At 36.9% G+C, this 16,913-nt stretch overlaps 1 protein-coding gene across 16 annotated transcripts in view; it reads left to right on the forward strand.

Annotated features, from left to right (window-relative positions):
• Tex16 (testis expressed gene 16) overlaps window positions 1-16,913 on the forward strand; it is a 376,428-nt gene that overhangs the window by 233,897 nt on the left and 125,618 nt on the right. For 2 of the 16 annotated variants that reach the window (NM_001417289.1, XM_039100262.2), the window contains exon 15: window positions 4,617-5,187. The exons of the other annotated variants lie outside the window; for them this stretch is intronic. In NM_001417289.1, coding sequence (NP_001404218.1) covers window positions 4,617-4,658 — 42 coding nt within the window. In that variant the 3' untranslated portion in view covers window positions 4,659-5,187. Of the gene's footprint in view, window positions 1-4,616; window positions 5,188-16,913 lie in introns of those variants that run through there. 16 annotated transcript variants of the gene reach the window in all.

Here is a 16,913-nt window from a genome sequence, read left to right on the forward strand (position 1 = left end):
GTAATTTTAATGTTAGTGTGTTGAACATAGTTTGAAATTATTTTATTTAGTTGATACATAAACTTTGGAATAGAGAAGATAAGTTATCCATTGTTACTTATTTGATACCTCAATATCAAGAGTATAATTTTCAATAGGAAATATCCAACTTCTATTCATTTTGTGACTAGAAAAATAGCATTGACTAGGCTATAAAACATATTCCTACTTTTTTCGTAACAATGTTTGAATAGTTCATAAACATAAGCCTAGTCACAGGAAAGCTAGTAAACATGTACCCTTGTTTTAGTTATGTTCCTCTTCAGTGTTAGAGGAAATGTGAAGGGAGGGGTAGAGGAAAAGGACAGAAGAAAGGAAGACAAAAGAGATTGATCTAAATTAATCTTAAGTTTTATAAATGAAACCATTTAACCAAAACCAACCTTGAAAACATTCATGTTTTAAAAATGGGTATCTGAAGTAGCCATGACATTCTAAACTGAATTATTTTGAAATAATAATAGAACTTGAGTTATTTTGGTGACATATCAGAAACCAAAGTTCCCCACTAGTAGCTTTTCAACTTTAAATTTAAAACCTATTCATCTTATTTTTCTTTATAAAGGAAAATAATAGTCTGAATTATGTACATAAATTATGATTGCTGTGGCATTTGGAAACCTATTTTTGACAATTGTAAAGTACTGTTAGGTTTTACAAAACTATGAAAACATTGTCAATTAGCATAATTAAATTTATATGCATTGAATTTTAGCCCTTTTATACATTAGACAAGGTAAATAAACTTAAATTTTATTTTAATATTTGTATATAAACATTTTTTCTCTCATTTGTTTTTCATAAAATAAGCAAATAAATATTATGATAAATTTAGAGTAGCCAGATTTAAATAGACAAAATAGAAGTACAAACTTACCTTCTTTGTGCTTTTACTATGATAGAGAGCAATTTTATGTTTTTTTTTCCCCAAGAGACATGATCTTTCTAGAAACAGCAAGTATGGTTTCTATGTCTTCCTTGTATAAACTTAAAGGTAATATTGGCTCGTTATAAATAATAAAAAGTGTCTTCCTGAGATAAAATCTTTAAAATTAAAAGCTTGCCTTGTCTTTTCTATTTTTCAGTTATTTCTCTCAAGTAAATCTTTTCATTAGTATGAAAAATTTAAATATGTTTTATTCTTTTGATATTTATGGCCAAATGAAAACATGTTTTTATTAAAGTTTACAAATTTTGATGAATGCAGTTATCATATTGTGTTTTATAATTAAAATCATTTCCTAGCTAAGAATGACAAGAACAAATAGGCCTACAAAATAGACTGTACTAACATAGAAAATAAATTTTTAATTGCAAGACCCTGATTTTTATCAAATAAAATAAAATATGACCTATTAATGAACTATATCAAAACAAGTACTATACCTGGTAATATTTTTCTAATATTTATACCAGGACTAAACAACTAAAATACTTACAATCGATTATAGTATTTTCATTGGAGATGAAGATTTCACCGTAAATTATGAATAGCTTTAGAAACAATGCATTTTTATATGCCTTCCAAAACAAAGTATTATCCATAAGAATGAGTGATTGTCTTCCTTTAGACATTTGATGTTTCCATATTTACCTGATTTATACATCCATATTCATATTTGCCCATTCAAAACAATTATTAGGAGAACATGGCTGTTTTTTATTCATACAATTAATGAAATGAGAAAATCTCACTCTAAAGAACTCAATTTTTTTCTACCAATCAGAAATGTACTAAAACAACCAATCACGCTCTAGCATACATAGTTAAGCCACTTTCATTTTCTTATTCAATTGTTTAATAGACATTTAATATTTGACCAATACTGTAAACTTAAAAAAATGGTAACTAAGTGAAAAACATAGCAAATGACCCCTGAAGAACTCATACTAATTTTCATAAAAAACAAGTAGACATTTGAAATAGCAGGTAAATAAAAACAAATTTAATAGTGGCTGAGTTTCCAGAGTGGCTGGCAATGCTGCCAATGTATTTAAGTTAGTTGAAGTGTATGTTTAGGTTATCATTTTATGCTCCAAGTTTTAAAAATAACTAATGAGCTCTCAATTCCCAAAGTCATCTCTTTTATGGTAATGGTTAATTTTGTCTAAAGTAGAACTAATGCTATGTTACTGACTAGTATCACTTAAATTATCTAAAAGTTAGATTGTAAAATTAGAAGTAGTATTAACTCCACATCTGATGAAATTTGAATGACTTATAAGAACTTATTGGAACCATCCAGAGAAAGCCATTTCGTATTTTCAGTAGAATGTTTGAAATACAAAATGATAACATGGAGCAATTCAATATTTTCATATAATCTATTAAAATTAGAAACATAAATATGGCATAGGCATTACATTTAATAAATGTCTGCACATAAAAAAATGTGCTCTTATTGTACTGCAGTTCATGTAATACCTTTAAAAGATGCTTCAGAAAATATATTATTAAAATTTATAAGTTTTTTATTAAGATAGAACAGATAAGGATTTTGCTTTGGAAACACACACACACACACACACACACACACATACACATGTATATTCAAACATATAATCAGTGTAAAAAGGAAGATAATCTGAAGTGGACAAAAGTAAGATTTGTACTCAAGTGCTATCTATAGTATAACAAGTCCACCATGGAGGGATATTTATAAGCTTAATTAGTGTGGTTAATAGATCTTAAAACAAATGTTAAATTTACACAGTCCAGAGAATGCAATGTCCTTCTAAAAATAAAAGACTCAATACTTATATTTATTTTGACATAATCAATTTGTCCCCTCCTGGCTTTTTGCAAGTATGCTATATTTTCTCACAGTGGAAGATATATTTCTTAGAAATTTTCAGTCTGAAGTAACACCACAGATATTTTATTCAAAGATAAAGGCAACTTTCTCCAGGTCAGTTAATTGTTCAACTTCTTTACTAAGAGCACCATCAGTGTACCAGATATTCCCATAAAATAGCTATTTTATATGTCAATTTAATATATTTCCTATAACTAAAGTGCTTTGATGGTATCTCAGTATTCTAGTACTTATCAGATAAAGATTTTAATCTTCCATAATTTTTATAGTGCTGAGTTATTGAACCAGGACCATGTTGTATTAGCAAGTGATTGACCATTTAACTACTCCTAAAACTAAGATGGGAACTTGAAAGTATTCAGTTGAGATATAGTAAGCTGAATTGTATTTTCCTTTTGATATATTTATAGATCTTGATCGAATATAAAATTATATGTAATATATAACACATAATATGTTATATATTATATATCCAAGATATATAGGATATATATATACATACATATAAGATATATACAATAATTCTGAGAGAAAACATGAGCAATTAGAAAAAGAGCTCCTTCAAAAATGAAAATCTTTTAATTATTCTCTAGATAATGTGGTAGAAAATCATTATTAATCTTATACGAGATAATGTTGTTGTCTTGATTCTAGTATTCCAGAGGTAGAGGCAAGCAAATCTCTGTAAATTCAGCATAGCCTTGTCTATATAGCAAGTTCCAGATAGTCAAGCTAAGGCTACAGAACAAAACTGTCTCAGAAAGAAAAATGGTTCAAATTTTGTTTTAAATTTCAGTCTATATTTTTGTGATGTGCAGTTTTCTTAGTGAAATACAAACCTACACAAACATAGGTGAGGAATCCAAAATGAACCAGATGTTTCAAGTTCTAAGTAAGAATACATTTGTTACTGTTCCAGTGTATAGACAAATCAATGCCTGTGACCTTCCTTTAGGTAATTAAGAATCATCTTTATTATAGCACTAGAGCTACATTTCTTCATCTAATAAATTGTATATTACCATTAGAAACTTAACAGATAAATAAAATATATAACCATAGAAAGAAAAGTTGAGTTATGTTCCCTGAAATGTCTATTTCTAGACAATTATATAAGGTTCTCAACTGGAAAAGACTAAAATTGTTAATTGTGAGAGTTTTATACAAAGCTTCAGAAAAATTGAATATTTAACTCCTTCAAAATATTCTCCAGTACAAATTATGAATCATTTATGACATTATATAACAAAAGGTTGAGAAATCTATGATGAAATGAGAAGATATATAAAATTTGGGATTATTCAAGCATTTCTAACTACTTAAAATTATAAATATTCATATTACTATTATCCCCATTTTCCAAATGAGGGATTAAAAACATAGTATAATTAAGAAATGTTTCCATGGCTAAAAAGTTATAAAATGAAAGAGCCTATAATTAGCATATAGAGTTAATTCATGTATTAGATGTAACATGATTAAGGTAACAGTTCAAATATGGTAATCATAAAATTGATCCACTATAGTAAATATGGAGGTTATAAAGTAAACATCATTGTGGCCCATCTTAGTAGTTTAAGAAATAGTATTATCCCTGCTATTGTGAGGTAATCATAGCAGTTTTTTAGGCAAGGACTTGAACCTTTAAATAGTTGTGATATTTAACATATTCTATTAAATAAAGTAAAGTATTATAAGGAAATATATTTTATTTCACTATCACTTATAACTCCCTAGTTTCTTTTTATCCTATTGTTGCAGCTCAGACTCCAAACAGGTAGCAGACAAAATGTTGACCTTTGATTAATGAAAAGAATACCTTGTGATGGAAAAGACAAAAGCACAACCAAGAAGGTTCTGAGGATATGAGCAAATAACTTCAAAAGAGCTACAATGTTCCCTGAACAGTGTTTATTTTATGTTTATCCTAAGATATTCACTCCATTATATGTCCATGCTTCTATTGTCTATTGTGACTACAGATACTTCAAAGTACCATGTGACAATTACCCCATCCATATTAGTTACATGTGGCAGAGTATGGAATTAGGAAAAGGACACACTGTAGTCCTTTTCTAGACAGCATACAAAACTAAATTTTACTACTATGTTTTCATAATGTAGATAAGGTTTTCAAACCAATTCTTACTTGTATTCTTTGTATTTTGAAGAAGAGGACTTTAACTTTTTAAAAATTTAAGACAGATATAATTTTTTTGGTATTGTGGTGACAGTTCAAAGAACCCATACCAGATATGTAATTTACTGTTAATTTTAATTGTTGTTACTGTTTTGTGAGTGTGGAGCTCAAAATTAAAATAGTTAAGACTCATCAGTATTGTGCAGTGTTTAACTTCATCTCATTCAAGTGAACCTATCTATGTATCCTCCTGAAAGAAACAGCATATTGTGTAGAACTTCACAAGAGAGCTGAAAAATATCAATCAAAATAGAAGAAATTTTATTTCCTTTGCAGTTAGAAGGCATGGCTAGTTTTATAAGCATACTTAAATAAACACTTCATTTTGACTTTGGACTTCCAGGTGCACTACATATATAGGCAATCAAGCCATGCTAATTTCCCAAACCTTTATATAAGATACAGTGAAGAAACTTGTACTCTATTCCTTACTTAAATTGTCTTCTCCAGCTAGCTTAAGTGTCCCAGATTTTCTGTTCCTTACTTTGTGTGTGTGTGTGTGTGTGTGTGTGTGTGTGTGTGTGTGTGTGTATCTATGTGTATATACGCACACCATGTTCTTCTTCAACATAAAGCTTCCCTCAACATAAACCTTACTTTCTTCATATGCTTCATATAAACAATATTAAATTACTCTATCCAGTCATAGGTCATCCAATTTAGATGTTAGTACATTTGAGGAATCACCAATAGTTTAATATGCAGAGTTCATGGTGTAGATAAGGTAATGATTTTAACACACAGTGAAACAGATACAAGGACCTTGTTTATCATAATAGAAAAATAAGACCTCTCTCAGAAAACAGGTAACTGTTAAGAACTTAAAGCAGTGTAACAATGTATTCTGATTAGGCTACAAATATAGCAGTTTATTGATGTAGAGGATAGGTTTAGAGAAAGCTGAGAGTGAAGGATACTAGATAACTATCTATTATGTATCTCCCTGAATTATTCTAGACTCTAATTCAGATGGTCTTGAAATTAAGCAGTAAGCAGTAAAAATGGAGAAGAAAAAAAGTATGCTTGAGATATTAAAATAAGAACAACATAGGCTCCTAATACCAGTTGCAGAAGATGTATCTGACTCCCTTGCCTACCTTTGGATCTCTTTCCTTTAACTTGACTGTCTTACCTAACCACTATAGAAGAAAATGCTCCTAGTCCTGCTGCAACTTGAAGAAACAAGGCAGGTTGATATCCATGGGAGGCCTTTTTCAGAGCTTTTTCTGAAGAGAAAGGGAGAATAGGAGGATGGCAGGGAGGTGAGATGAGAGGGAGTGACTTCAAAGATAGGAGGGAGGGTAAGCTGTGATTAGTATGTAAAATAAACAAAATAAGACACAAAAATATAAAAAGAAACATTAAAATTGCTGAATAGTTGGCTACAGGAAGAAAGAAGGAAATACTTAAGGGGAACTCAGCTTTCTAATGTAAATGATATTGTGGTATGATTATTAGAAAATAGAGAGCAAGGAGTATATGTGTTTCCTCTAGTTTTTAATAACAAACTGCACCCTGAATATATAGATTTTTAAAAATTCAGTACATTGTACAAAGCAAGTTTTCTGAGTTACTCAACTTGGTCTCCTTGAAGATGCTATTTATTCTGTAAAATAAACCAACAAAGTTGCCCATATGTAAGAAAAATATGGCTTAAAGCTCTAATGTCCTCTCTGGAACTTCCTTGTGGTCCTTTGTAACTTGGTTCCCTGGTTTCTGAAGTTGCCTCGAGCTCTATATTTACATGTGAAGATTTGGAGCTAGGTCCACAGATAAGAGAAAACATTTGGTATTTGTCTTTCTGTATCTGGGTTACCTCATTCGAATATTTTCTGCAAATTTCATTATTACTCTTCTTACTGCTGAATACTGTTCCATAGTGTATATTGCCATATTTTCCTTATCTATATAAAGAACATTCCTATATTGTGAATAGAGCAGCAATGCACATTGCTAAATAATTATGTGTGGAGTAGGATGTTGATTCATTTGGGCACTTTCTAAGAAGTAGAATAGTTGTGTCATATAGTAAACTTCTTATTAGCTTTTGGGGAATTCTTCACACTGATTTGCAGAATAGCTGCACCAATTTAGACTACCAATAGTAAATGGTGGCGGTCCCCATGTCCTATAAAACAATGATTGTTTCATTACACTTGGACATTCTGATTGAGGTAAGATATAATCAAGCTATTATGATTTGCATTTCCCTAATTGCTAAGGAGGATAAACATTTTTGAGATATTTTTTAGCTCTTTTTTTTAATTTATTAGGTCCATAGCCCATTTATTGAATGGGGTTTTTTTGTTGTTTTGTTGTGAAGGGTATTTTTAAAGTTCTTTATATATCTTGAATATTTGTCTTCTCTCAGATGCTTAGCTGATAAAGATTCTCCTCTTCAATCATTTCCATAGCTGTTTAGTAGCTTTTACATTTTATTGGATATTTTATTTACTTACATTTCAAATGTTATCCCTTTCCTGGTTTCCTCTTCACAAATACCCTGTCCCTTACCCCCTCCAACCTGTTTCTATTAGGGCGCTCCCTCACCCACCCATCCACTCCTGCCTCACCTTCTTGGCATACCCCTATGTACAGAGCCTTCAAAGGACCAAGCACCCACCCCCACCCCATTGATGCGAGATAAAGCCATCCTCTGCTACATATGCAGCTGGAGCCTTGGGTCACTCCATATTTACTCTTTGGTTGGTGGTTTAGTCTGTAAAAGTCCTGGGGAGTCTCCTTGATTCATATTGTTCTTCTGATGGGGTTGCAAGCCCATTCAACTCCCTCTGTCCAGAAGCTTTTAATTTTATGAGGTCCTGCTTGTCAGTTCTTGGTCTCAATTCCTGAGGATATAGACCTTTTTGGAAGCCATTTCTTCCCTTATATCTTGTATGTCCAGGTGAACATTGATGTCTTTTGAGTTAATTGATATTAAGGATAATGTATGTATAATTTTATTCTTCTACATATGGACAACTAGTTTCATAACATTTATTTTTTAGATCCAATTGATAAGATATAATTGCCCACTTAAACATACAAAGCCTGGTACCATCCATCCCTTAGGAACATTAATAACAACCTGTAAATACACAGCAGAATCTTAACATCACCTGCCATGGCTTCTCACCTCTCCTCTCTCCTGTCTCCTCTCTCTTTCTTTCTCCTCTAGTCTCCTCCTCTTCCTTCAAACTTCTCTCCCGCCCATCCTTCCTTCTCCTCCAGTGACAGGCCTCCTTCTATCCTGTACCTGCCCTTCACCTGTACTGTACAAATTCAATGGGGAGGCTCTGGTGAAGTCACCTGATTCCTGAGTATGTGACTAGGCAGCTGTCCTTGGGGCAGTGGAATTAGCATCAAAATACAGATAACTTTAGGGCACACCACAACATTTACCCCTTTTTGTCCAGTTAAAAAACCTTTTCACTTATATATAAATTGAGTACAATTATTACCATTCTACAATTTATAAAGCATATGATATACTCAACACCCAGTCCATCACTATATCAATTAAAACAGAACATTTAGTTATCCACTCCAGCTTAAGAAAGACTTAAAATCTATATTATATCTTGGCTAGCTTGTATACTATCTGATAACTATCCAATAAAATGTATATTCAGAATTAAACAGCCTGATAGGCTATGAGACTATAATCAGTCTTCAACCCCGTCAGAAATCTGAGAATGACCAAATATCTATACACATAGGAAGCCTAACACGACTTCTAGAACTGAGAGGTTGTAGAGACAAATCTCCACTAGCACATTCCCCTGTTAGCAACATGTGAGTGCAAGTCTTCAGCCTACTGGCCCAAAATCAACTGACAGACTCTTGAAATGCAGATTTTGAAGGGCTGATCACCCTGTCTTGGCAGAGTTTATCAGTCAACTATTCTGCATAATTTGTCCTTTTCTGGACAGTACTAGTCTGCAGATGAAACAGGCAGTTTTGTCTAGTGGCTGCCTAGTCACAAAGTATTGCCTCACCTGGAGGTAGAGATGTTCAAATTCTTTGTTAAATCCACCAAAGGGGAACTGTTAGGAGCAAAAGATAAATAACTTTAAATCTCAAATTTTGTGGATTTCTGATGTTTTTGAAAACCATCTACCTATATAAGACAATCTGTACTATTGTCTTTATATCTTAATAATATCTTGAAAGTACTCTCACAAAGTCAGCAATATGTTTGCTATTTGAATCTTAACTCACAGGGGTAATCAGCTCAGAAGTTTGTAATGACAACAATAGAAGGACTTGGTCTAAACCTTGTACTTTTAAACTTTTTTGACAAATAAATTCTATACCAAAACAAAGATATGATTTAAGCTTATTTACCAAATGAGATTATGACTGTACAATTCAATCTGGTTAATTCCCTGTTAAATTACAACCATTTCTAAATTCCTCATAAAAACAACTTTAGAATAACCACATCCAGCCCTCAAAGTCCAGGGAATTGGGGCGACAACTCCTCTATAACTTCTTCAAGCTGTACATGGGCATTGAGATATCCTTGGGGGTAGGGGGGGTAGGAAGAATGAAGCAAATTCTGTAGCCGATGTGTCCTGACTGGACCGAGCTGAAAGTCCTTGAGACCAGGATTCAAAGTAGGCATACTCTGCAAAAACACAACTCTCAAGACAGAAGTTTAGAATTGAGATATCTTTTTGTTTGATTCTCCTGCATTAATTTTTTCAGGTGGTCTACTCTTATCAAATCTGATCAGTATGACTCTGTGAGGTTTCCAGAGCCTAATCACACTTTTTAAAAGCACAAAGACAAAATCTTTCTTCCAAAATACTGTGTTCCTTGGTCTGAAACCAGAAAAGCTTATATCTTGCACTCTCTCCCAGAGTAATAATATAACCATAAAACTCAAAGTCGTACCCATCATGAAGAATAAACAATTTTTTAAAAAGGAAGTAAGCTAAACAATGAGCCTGATAGGCTTTTGTACTTTATTACCCCAGCCAGCAGGGACTGAGTTATTTGTGGGGGTCCAGGGGGACCCATACCTGCGGGAGAATGGGCGAGAGAGAGGAGCGAGACCAAGCAGTGTCCTTGTCAAGGTCTGTTTATTGAGAGGAATATACAGCATTTAAAGCTCTGAAGCAGGAACTGAAGCTTAGGGTGGGAGGAGTACTGGGAAGTGCCCAAGGACATAAGGAGAATCTCTAAACTGCAAGATATTCTTCTCAGACAATGAGGCGACAGTCTTCCAGGAACTTGTTCTTTCTTTGAAAAGGTCAAGCCCTTCTCAGGAATCTGCACAGGGCAGGGCTCTATCTTTGCCTAGTCTGGCAGTCCGGTCCCGGTCCCCAACATCTCCCCCTTTCCTTAACTATCAGTGGGAGGAAGGTCTGTCTATATGGTGTGCATCCACAACCAGCACCTGGTTGGTGAACCCCCGTGTCTTAGGCTACACAGGTTGCTCCCATGTCTGGCACTCTAACTTAAGTTCCATTATTTCCGCCAGGGTGGAAGTAGTGGTCTGAGATAGATCAGACATGCCTCACAGAGTGCCCAGTTTGGCCATGGCGAGCCACTCTTGCAGTTAGGACTGCACCCCAATGGCTAGGAATGATCTTATGCTTTAACACACAGTTCTGGGCTATACGTGTGTGTTTTGTGAGAGTGGGCAACCCAGATCATGGACCGGTGCTAATCCCGTCATAGGGTTACTTCACAGTAGTGAGGTGTGCGCCTGGTATGTGGCACCGTAATATTCCTGTCATTGACACTTCCACCAACGACTGATTTTCCAGCCTGAGTTACAGGCTGTATTTAGGGTGGAGAAGTCGAGGCCAGCTGTGGGCAACCCAAGGGGAGTATCACACTCCCCCGTTGTCTCAGCCTCTTCACAATGGAGGTGGTGGTAATGGACCGAGACCTGCTTGGTAGCTAAATCTACCTGGGCCTTGATAAAATCAGTTAACTTTCCAAGCACCCATGGGCCAAAGGAGACAAGTAGCAGGAATCCTATAAAGGGACCCAGGATACTGGGTAGAAGAGTGGTGAGCAGGGGAGAGGCAGAAAACCAGTTTTTATACCAGGCTTCACTCTTTTCTCTTTCTCTTTGTCTCTTTTGTAGACTTTCTCTTACTTTTTTAGGCTGTTTTCTACTAATCCTGTCTTATCAGCATAAAAGCAACACTCCTCCTTGAGGGATCTCCCTGTTGGAGAAAGAGAAGATCTAATCCCCTTCTATTTTGTAGAACAGCCTCAGCCAAGGAAGGGACTGAATCTTTAAAATAGGTTATTCCTTGTTGAAGCTCACTGATGTCCCTGTCTATGGCGGCACTGAGCTGATAACTCTGTTGGGAGGTGATCAGGGAGGCAACCCCAGTTCCTGTCCCCACAGCTGACAGGCCTAGGAGTACTGCAAGAGTTATGGCAGCGATGGGTTCTCTCTTTGTACACGTGGAAGTGCCTCTTTCCCAGAACTACAGGAACTCAAGATTGGGCCAGGGAACTCCTGCAGCAGTGGTGGAGTTGGCAGACACCACATCTCTGGCGCCATTAAGAATCACCCAGATAGGGGGTTGGGGATTTAGCTCAGTGGTAGAGCGCTTGCCTAGGAAGCGCAAGGCCCTGGGTTCGGTCCCCAGCTCCGAAAAGAAAAAAGAACCAAAAAAAAAAAAAAAATCACCCAGATATAGTTGAAGATCTGGTGAGGCGATGTAGCAAGGGCAGACTTGATGATGCTTCCAGGGATCCAGATGAAGGGGAACATGGTCAGCGTGATCTGTAATTAAGCATAGTTAGACTTTTCCTCAGGGTTGTCCCTGGGTGGGTTAAAGGCCTTAACAAGGCGCTCAGGTAGCCAACGGGCACCCCCAGTCTTTGAATCATAAATGCAGGCTGATCGGGGCCATACCGTTGGGATGTTAATGGGTCCTTCCATAGGACTGGTGCATAATCATAAGAAGTATGGGGGTGCCACAGGCGGTCTGCTGCAGTTTTTCCATCCTTGTCCATGACAAGGTAGTTAAGGACAAAGAGTGCATGATTTATTAAATTTTTGTGATTACCAGGGAGGGGGAATAATATTTCCCCATTTGACTGTAATTTATGGATCATATTTTTAAGGGTTTGGTGAGCTCTTTCAACTATACCATGTCCCTGAGGATTATAAGGAATACCCGTGACATGTTTAATTCTGAGTTGGGAACAAAGGTCTTTAAAATTAGAGCTAGTATATCCAGGTCCATTATCTGTTTTAACAGTCTTAGGTTGAGGTAAAACTTTGAGGCAAGCCAGAACATGACTTATAACATGTTTGGTGGCCTCCCCTGTCTGCAGGGATGCATAGATAAAGCCGCTAAGGGTATCAATGGTGACATGAATATATTTTAATTTACCAAAGGAGGGAAGATGGGTGACATCCATTTGCCAGAGCTCTCCAGGAACCAGCCCACAGAGGTTGACCCCTAGGTGAGGGTCAGGCAGTAGAGTTATGCAGCCTTTGCAATTATGGACTATTTGGTGAGCCTGTTCACGAGTGATCTTATATTTAATCCTAAGGGTTTGTGCATTAAGGTACATCACCTTAATGTGCTTCTTGGGCAAGTGTAAGGGGCATAGAGAAGGCCCCCTGAGCCAAGGTCACGAGCTGGGTGAGGTGATCAACAGCATCATTACCATCGGGCAAGGGGCTTGCAATCTGGTATGTGCTCGGATGTGTCCCACAAAGAAGGGGCAAGAATGCCGCTGAATATACTTTTGTAAGGTGGCAAACGGGGGCAGCATTGGTGGTAGGCCAAATATAGGGCACTGTTTCTAACAGGGGGATAGAAAAGGCAAGATATGGGCTATCTATATATAGGTTAAAGGGTACATCAGGCAGCGCATGAAATACTGCAAGGATGGTTTGAAGCTCTACCAGCTGAGCGGAATCTAAAGGGGTAGAGAACTGTTGTATTTGACCATCAATGGAAAATGTGGCTTGTACATTAGAGGAGCTGTCTATAAAGACAAGGTGGACTCCCGACATAGGGCAAACACGTGTTACCTTTGGAAAGACCACTGGGACTGTAATTTTGTGAAAAAACTATCAACTTATCTGAGGGGTAATGATTATCTATCTTACCCTGAAAGGCAATGCAGCTAATTGTCCATTCATCTACATGTTGACTGAGCCAAGAGACCTGGGAGGGGCTATAGGGTAACATTAAAGCATCAGGGTCCCTTCCAAAGAGCTTATGGGACTGTTCTCTTCCAAGACGTATGATTTGTGCCACCAGCAAGGGATAGGTGGGAAGGACCCTAGTTGAGGAGGAGGGTAAATGTATCCAGTAAAGAGGATATTGCTGCCCAAAAAACTGCTGTTGGGAAAAGGGGAGGTAGGAAGGACACCATTGGAAAATGTCGAGAATACCAGTGAAAAATCACAAGAAAGAGCTTCCTGCTTCTCAAGATTGTTTAACTTTATGGTCCACTAGTTCCTGGCAGAAGCTTCCTGCTTCTCAAGATTGTTCTCTAAGGTTTTAATCTAACTTTATGGTCAGCTAGTTCCTGGGAGAAGCTTTCTGTTATCTTTACTAGGTCGGGAATCACATATCTAAGGGCCTTATCTTAAGTCCTTTCATCTAGTTCCTGGGAGAGCAGGTTCAAGAAATGTGACCTTGTACCTACTTTCAAGTAGAGGGCAGGGTCTGGAATTTGAGGTATTTAGGGCTTCTTAGGGGTGAGCTAGCATTTTTAAACTTCTGACTTCTTAGCTGCATTTTTTTGTTCTTTCATTCCCCACTTCTTCTAGTGGCTAGTTCTAATCATAGAACTAAATCTTTGTATCTTTATAATATTGGTTTTATTGTCCTCCTAAAGCATGATAATGTTGACATAACATCAAAATCTGAACAGTACTCACTCTTTCTCTAATGAAGGTAACTAGTTTAACACACACGGACCTATAATCAGAAACAGAAGCAAAACTAAGAAGGGTCCCATAAGGGAAGATATCAGAGTAGTCATCCAAGGAGATCTACTAAACCAGCTCTTGAACTATCCCTGATGTGCTTCTCAGTCTCTCTGTCTTTTGTCTAACCTTTGTTTTGTTTTGTTTTGTTTTGTTTTGTTTTTTAAGTTTACTCATGGAGTCTTTAATTATTCCTGAATGGTCTACATAGAAGTCACATTCTTCTTTTAGTGTAGCACACAGACCTCCTTCTTTAAGGAATATCAGGTCTAATCTTCTCTTATTCTGAAGGACTACCTCTGAGAGGGATGTTAGGGATTCTTGGAGGTCAGCTTAAAAAGTCTTTTTTACTCTTTTTATATCTAAGTTAATAGCAGTTCTGAATTCTCCATAAGCCTTGTGTTGCAGGGCAACAGCAGATGTCCTTGTAGCTGCCCTTGCAGCACCTAGACTCAGCCTTAAGATAGCCCTAAGTAATTCTCAACTCTCTTTTGTGTCTTACTAAGCCTTTAGGATAAGGATTCCAATCTGGACACTATCTGAACCTACACACAAAGGTCATGACTGCCTTTTAGAACTTCTAAACTTATACAGGTTGTGATCCCAGAGACACAGTCCCAAGAAGTGTTAGGAGTACTAACATATGCAATGTTACATCATTTGCAATAGAAATCAAGCCTATCCCCACACCTATCCCAATGGAACCCAGGGTAAACATGAAATTCTTGTTTCTAAAGCACACTCCTCAAGTGAGCATTATAGATTTCCTGTAACAGCTACTAGCAAGCGTCTCAAGTGGGATGGTGAGAAAACAAGAAGAGAATCCATAAAATAGAAGTCCGCTGAAGAGGGCAAATAGCATTTAGTCACACAGAAAGACAATCAAAAGATTAACAGACAAAAAACAAACAAACAAAAAAAAACCAAAAACAAAAGTGCACACAAAAACAAAAAACAAGCGGCCGCAAGATTGCCACAAAACCGAACTGATTCAGATGGGAGCTTCCATGAGCTCACCAAAGACAGATGGAGGGGGAGCGGATTCCACATCACTCCTCCTTCCCAACCAGAATCTGTCCATTTTCTCCTGAATCGGAACTGCCTCGGATCCTTTTTCTTACAATAAGTCAAACACTTTCCAACCTTGTCCCGACTATAGGAGCTAATTTCTGGTCCTTCAGTAATAAACCAAGGACAAGTTTCTGACACAAAGACAAAAAAAAATTTAACCAGATCCTTTTTCTTAACTCTTACTCCCCTTTCCCTGAAAGAAGACTTAAGGTCTTTGATAAAGACCGCTTTCTTAGACATTTTTTGCCCATTCTCAATTAGACAGGAAACTCTTACCTGCTATGCCTTTCTCTCATGAGCGGTGAGAGCACGCGGCCATGAACACACCAGATCTGCACAGCTGCTTTCACTTTATCTGCGTCGGTTTCCGGACAAATACCTGGGGTCTTCAACTTCTTTTTCTGTCCGGTGAGGGTCCGTACCTCGAGCCGCATGTTGGGCATCACTTGCCCCTGCCAGTGGGGACTCAGTTATTTGTGGGGGTCCAGGGGGACCCATACCTGCGGGAGAACAGGTGAGAAAGAGGAGCAAGACCAAGCAGTGTCCTTGTCAAGGTCTGTTTATTGAGAGGAATATACAGCTTTTAAAGCTCTGAAGCAGGAATTGAAGCAGGAACAGAAGCTTAGGGTGGGGGGAGTACTGGGAAGTGCCCAAGGACATAAGGAGAATCTCTAAACTGCAAGATATTCTTCTTAGACAATGAGGCAACAGTCTTCCTGAAACTTGTTCTTTCTTTGAAAAGGTCAAGCCCTTCTCAGGAATCTGCTCAGGGCAGGTCTCTATCTTTGCCTAGTCCAGCAGTCCGCTCCCGGTCCCCAACACTCTATGATATGAGGAAATTAACCCAAAATTTCCGTGGAGCCCACATTAAGAGAATTCGAGCTTCCTGTTGTGGTAAATATCAAAAGTAACCACAAACCCTCACTAGCCGGCATCAACGAGCCATATGGCCTTTAGCAGGGTAATTCATAAAACAAATCAAATACCTTCTATCATTCCAATATCAATAAGCAACGTATCAAACCAGGACTTTTGCCCAAAATATCCCAATCTGTTAAGCTCTCTACCCGGAGCCACAGATTTTTATTTAACCTTAATAACTTCTATAATATATGCCTGCATTCACTCTCTCTGGTGTTACAGACATTTCATCACAACTCTCTACTTGGAGGTAGTGACTAATTTTTCTCTAAGTTCTGAACCGTGGATGAAAATCCCCACCTGATTCAGATAATCTCTTTACTAGTATTCTTTCTAAAAACAAACTCAATCACCTTTTAATACCTGTAATGAAGAAGTAGCTTGTCTAACTAGGATTTCAACCCAAAATTCCCATGGAGCCCACGTTAAAAAGAATATGAGTATCCTGAAAGAGTTTCTAAACAAATTTCTTTAAAAAGCAACTTTTAATCTCTAACTCTCTGAGTTGCCATTACTTATCACACAGCAGGGGACCTACAGCCTGCCAGCCCAGGTGGCTTCCCAGTTTCTTTGTTTGAATTCCCGCCCTTAACATATCACATAACTTAACATGGCACCAGCCTCCTCTTACTTAGAAAATAAAAACTTTCTCTCAACCCTTAGGATTACTAGTGGATTTTTGCCCATCACATTGGCTCGCCATCTGTTGTTGTAAAAGTATAAAAATAAAAAGTTATGGGTTGTCTTTTACCCTGCTTGGTCCGCACCACGGTACCCCAAGACATCTGCTAGATATCTTGGCAGAATCACATCCCAACTCTGCGGCGGCCCATTGTCTCCTGCTGATGCACACTTTCCTACACTCAAACGGTCACATCAAAGAACACAAAACACAATAATCTTAGATCCAATTGATAAGCTATAATTGCCCACTTAA

This window comes from Rattus norvegicus, chromosome X (genome assembly GCF_036323735.1).
Source record: "Rattus norvegicus strain BN/NHsdMcwi chromosome X, GRCr8, whole genome shotgun sequence".
NCBI classification, from domain to species: Eukaryota; Metazoa; Chordata; class Mammalia; order Rodentia; family Muridae; genus Rattus; species Rattus norvegicus.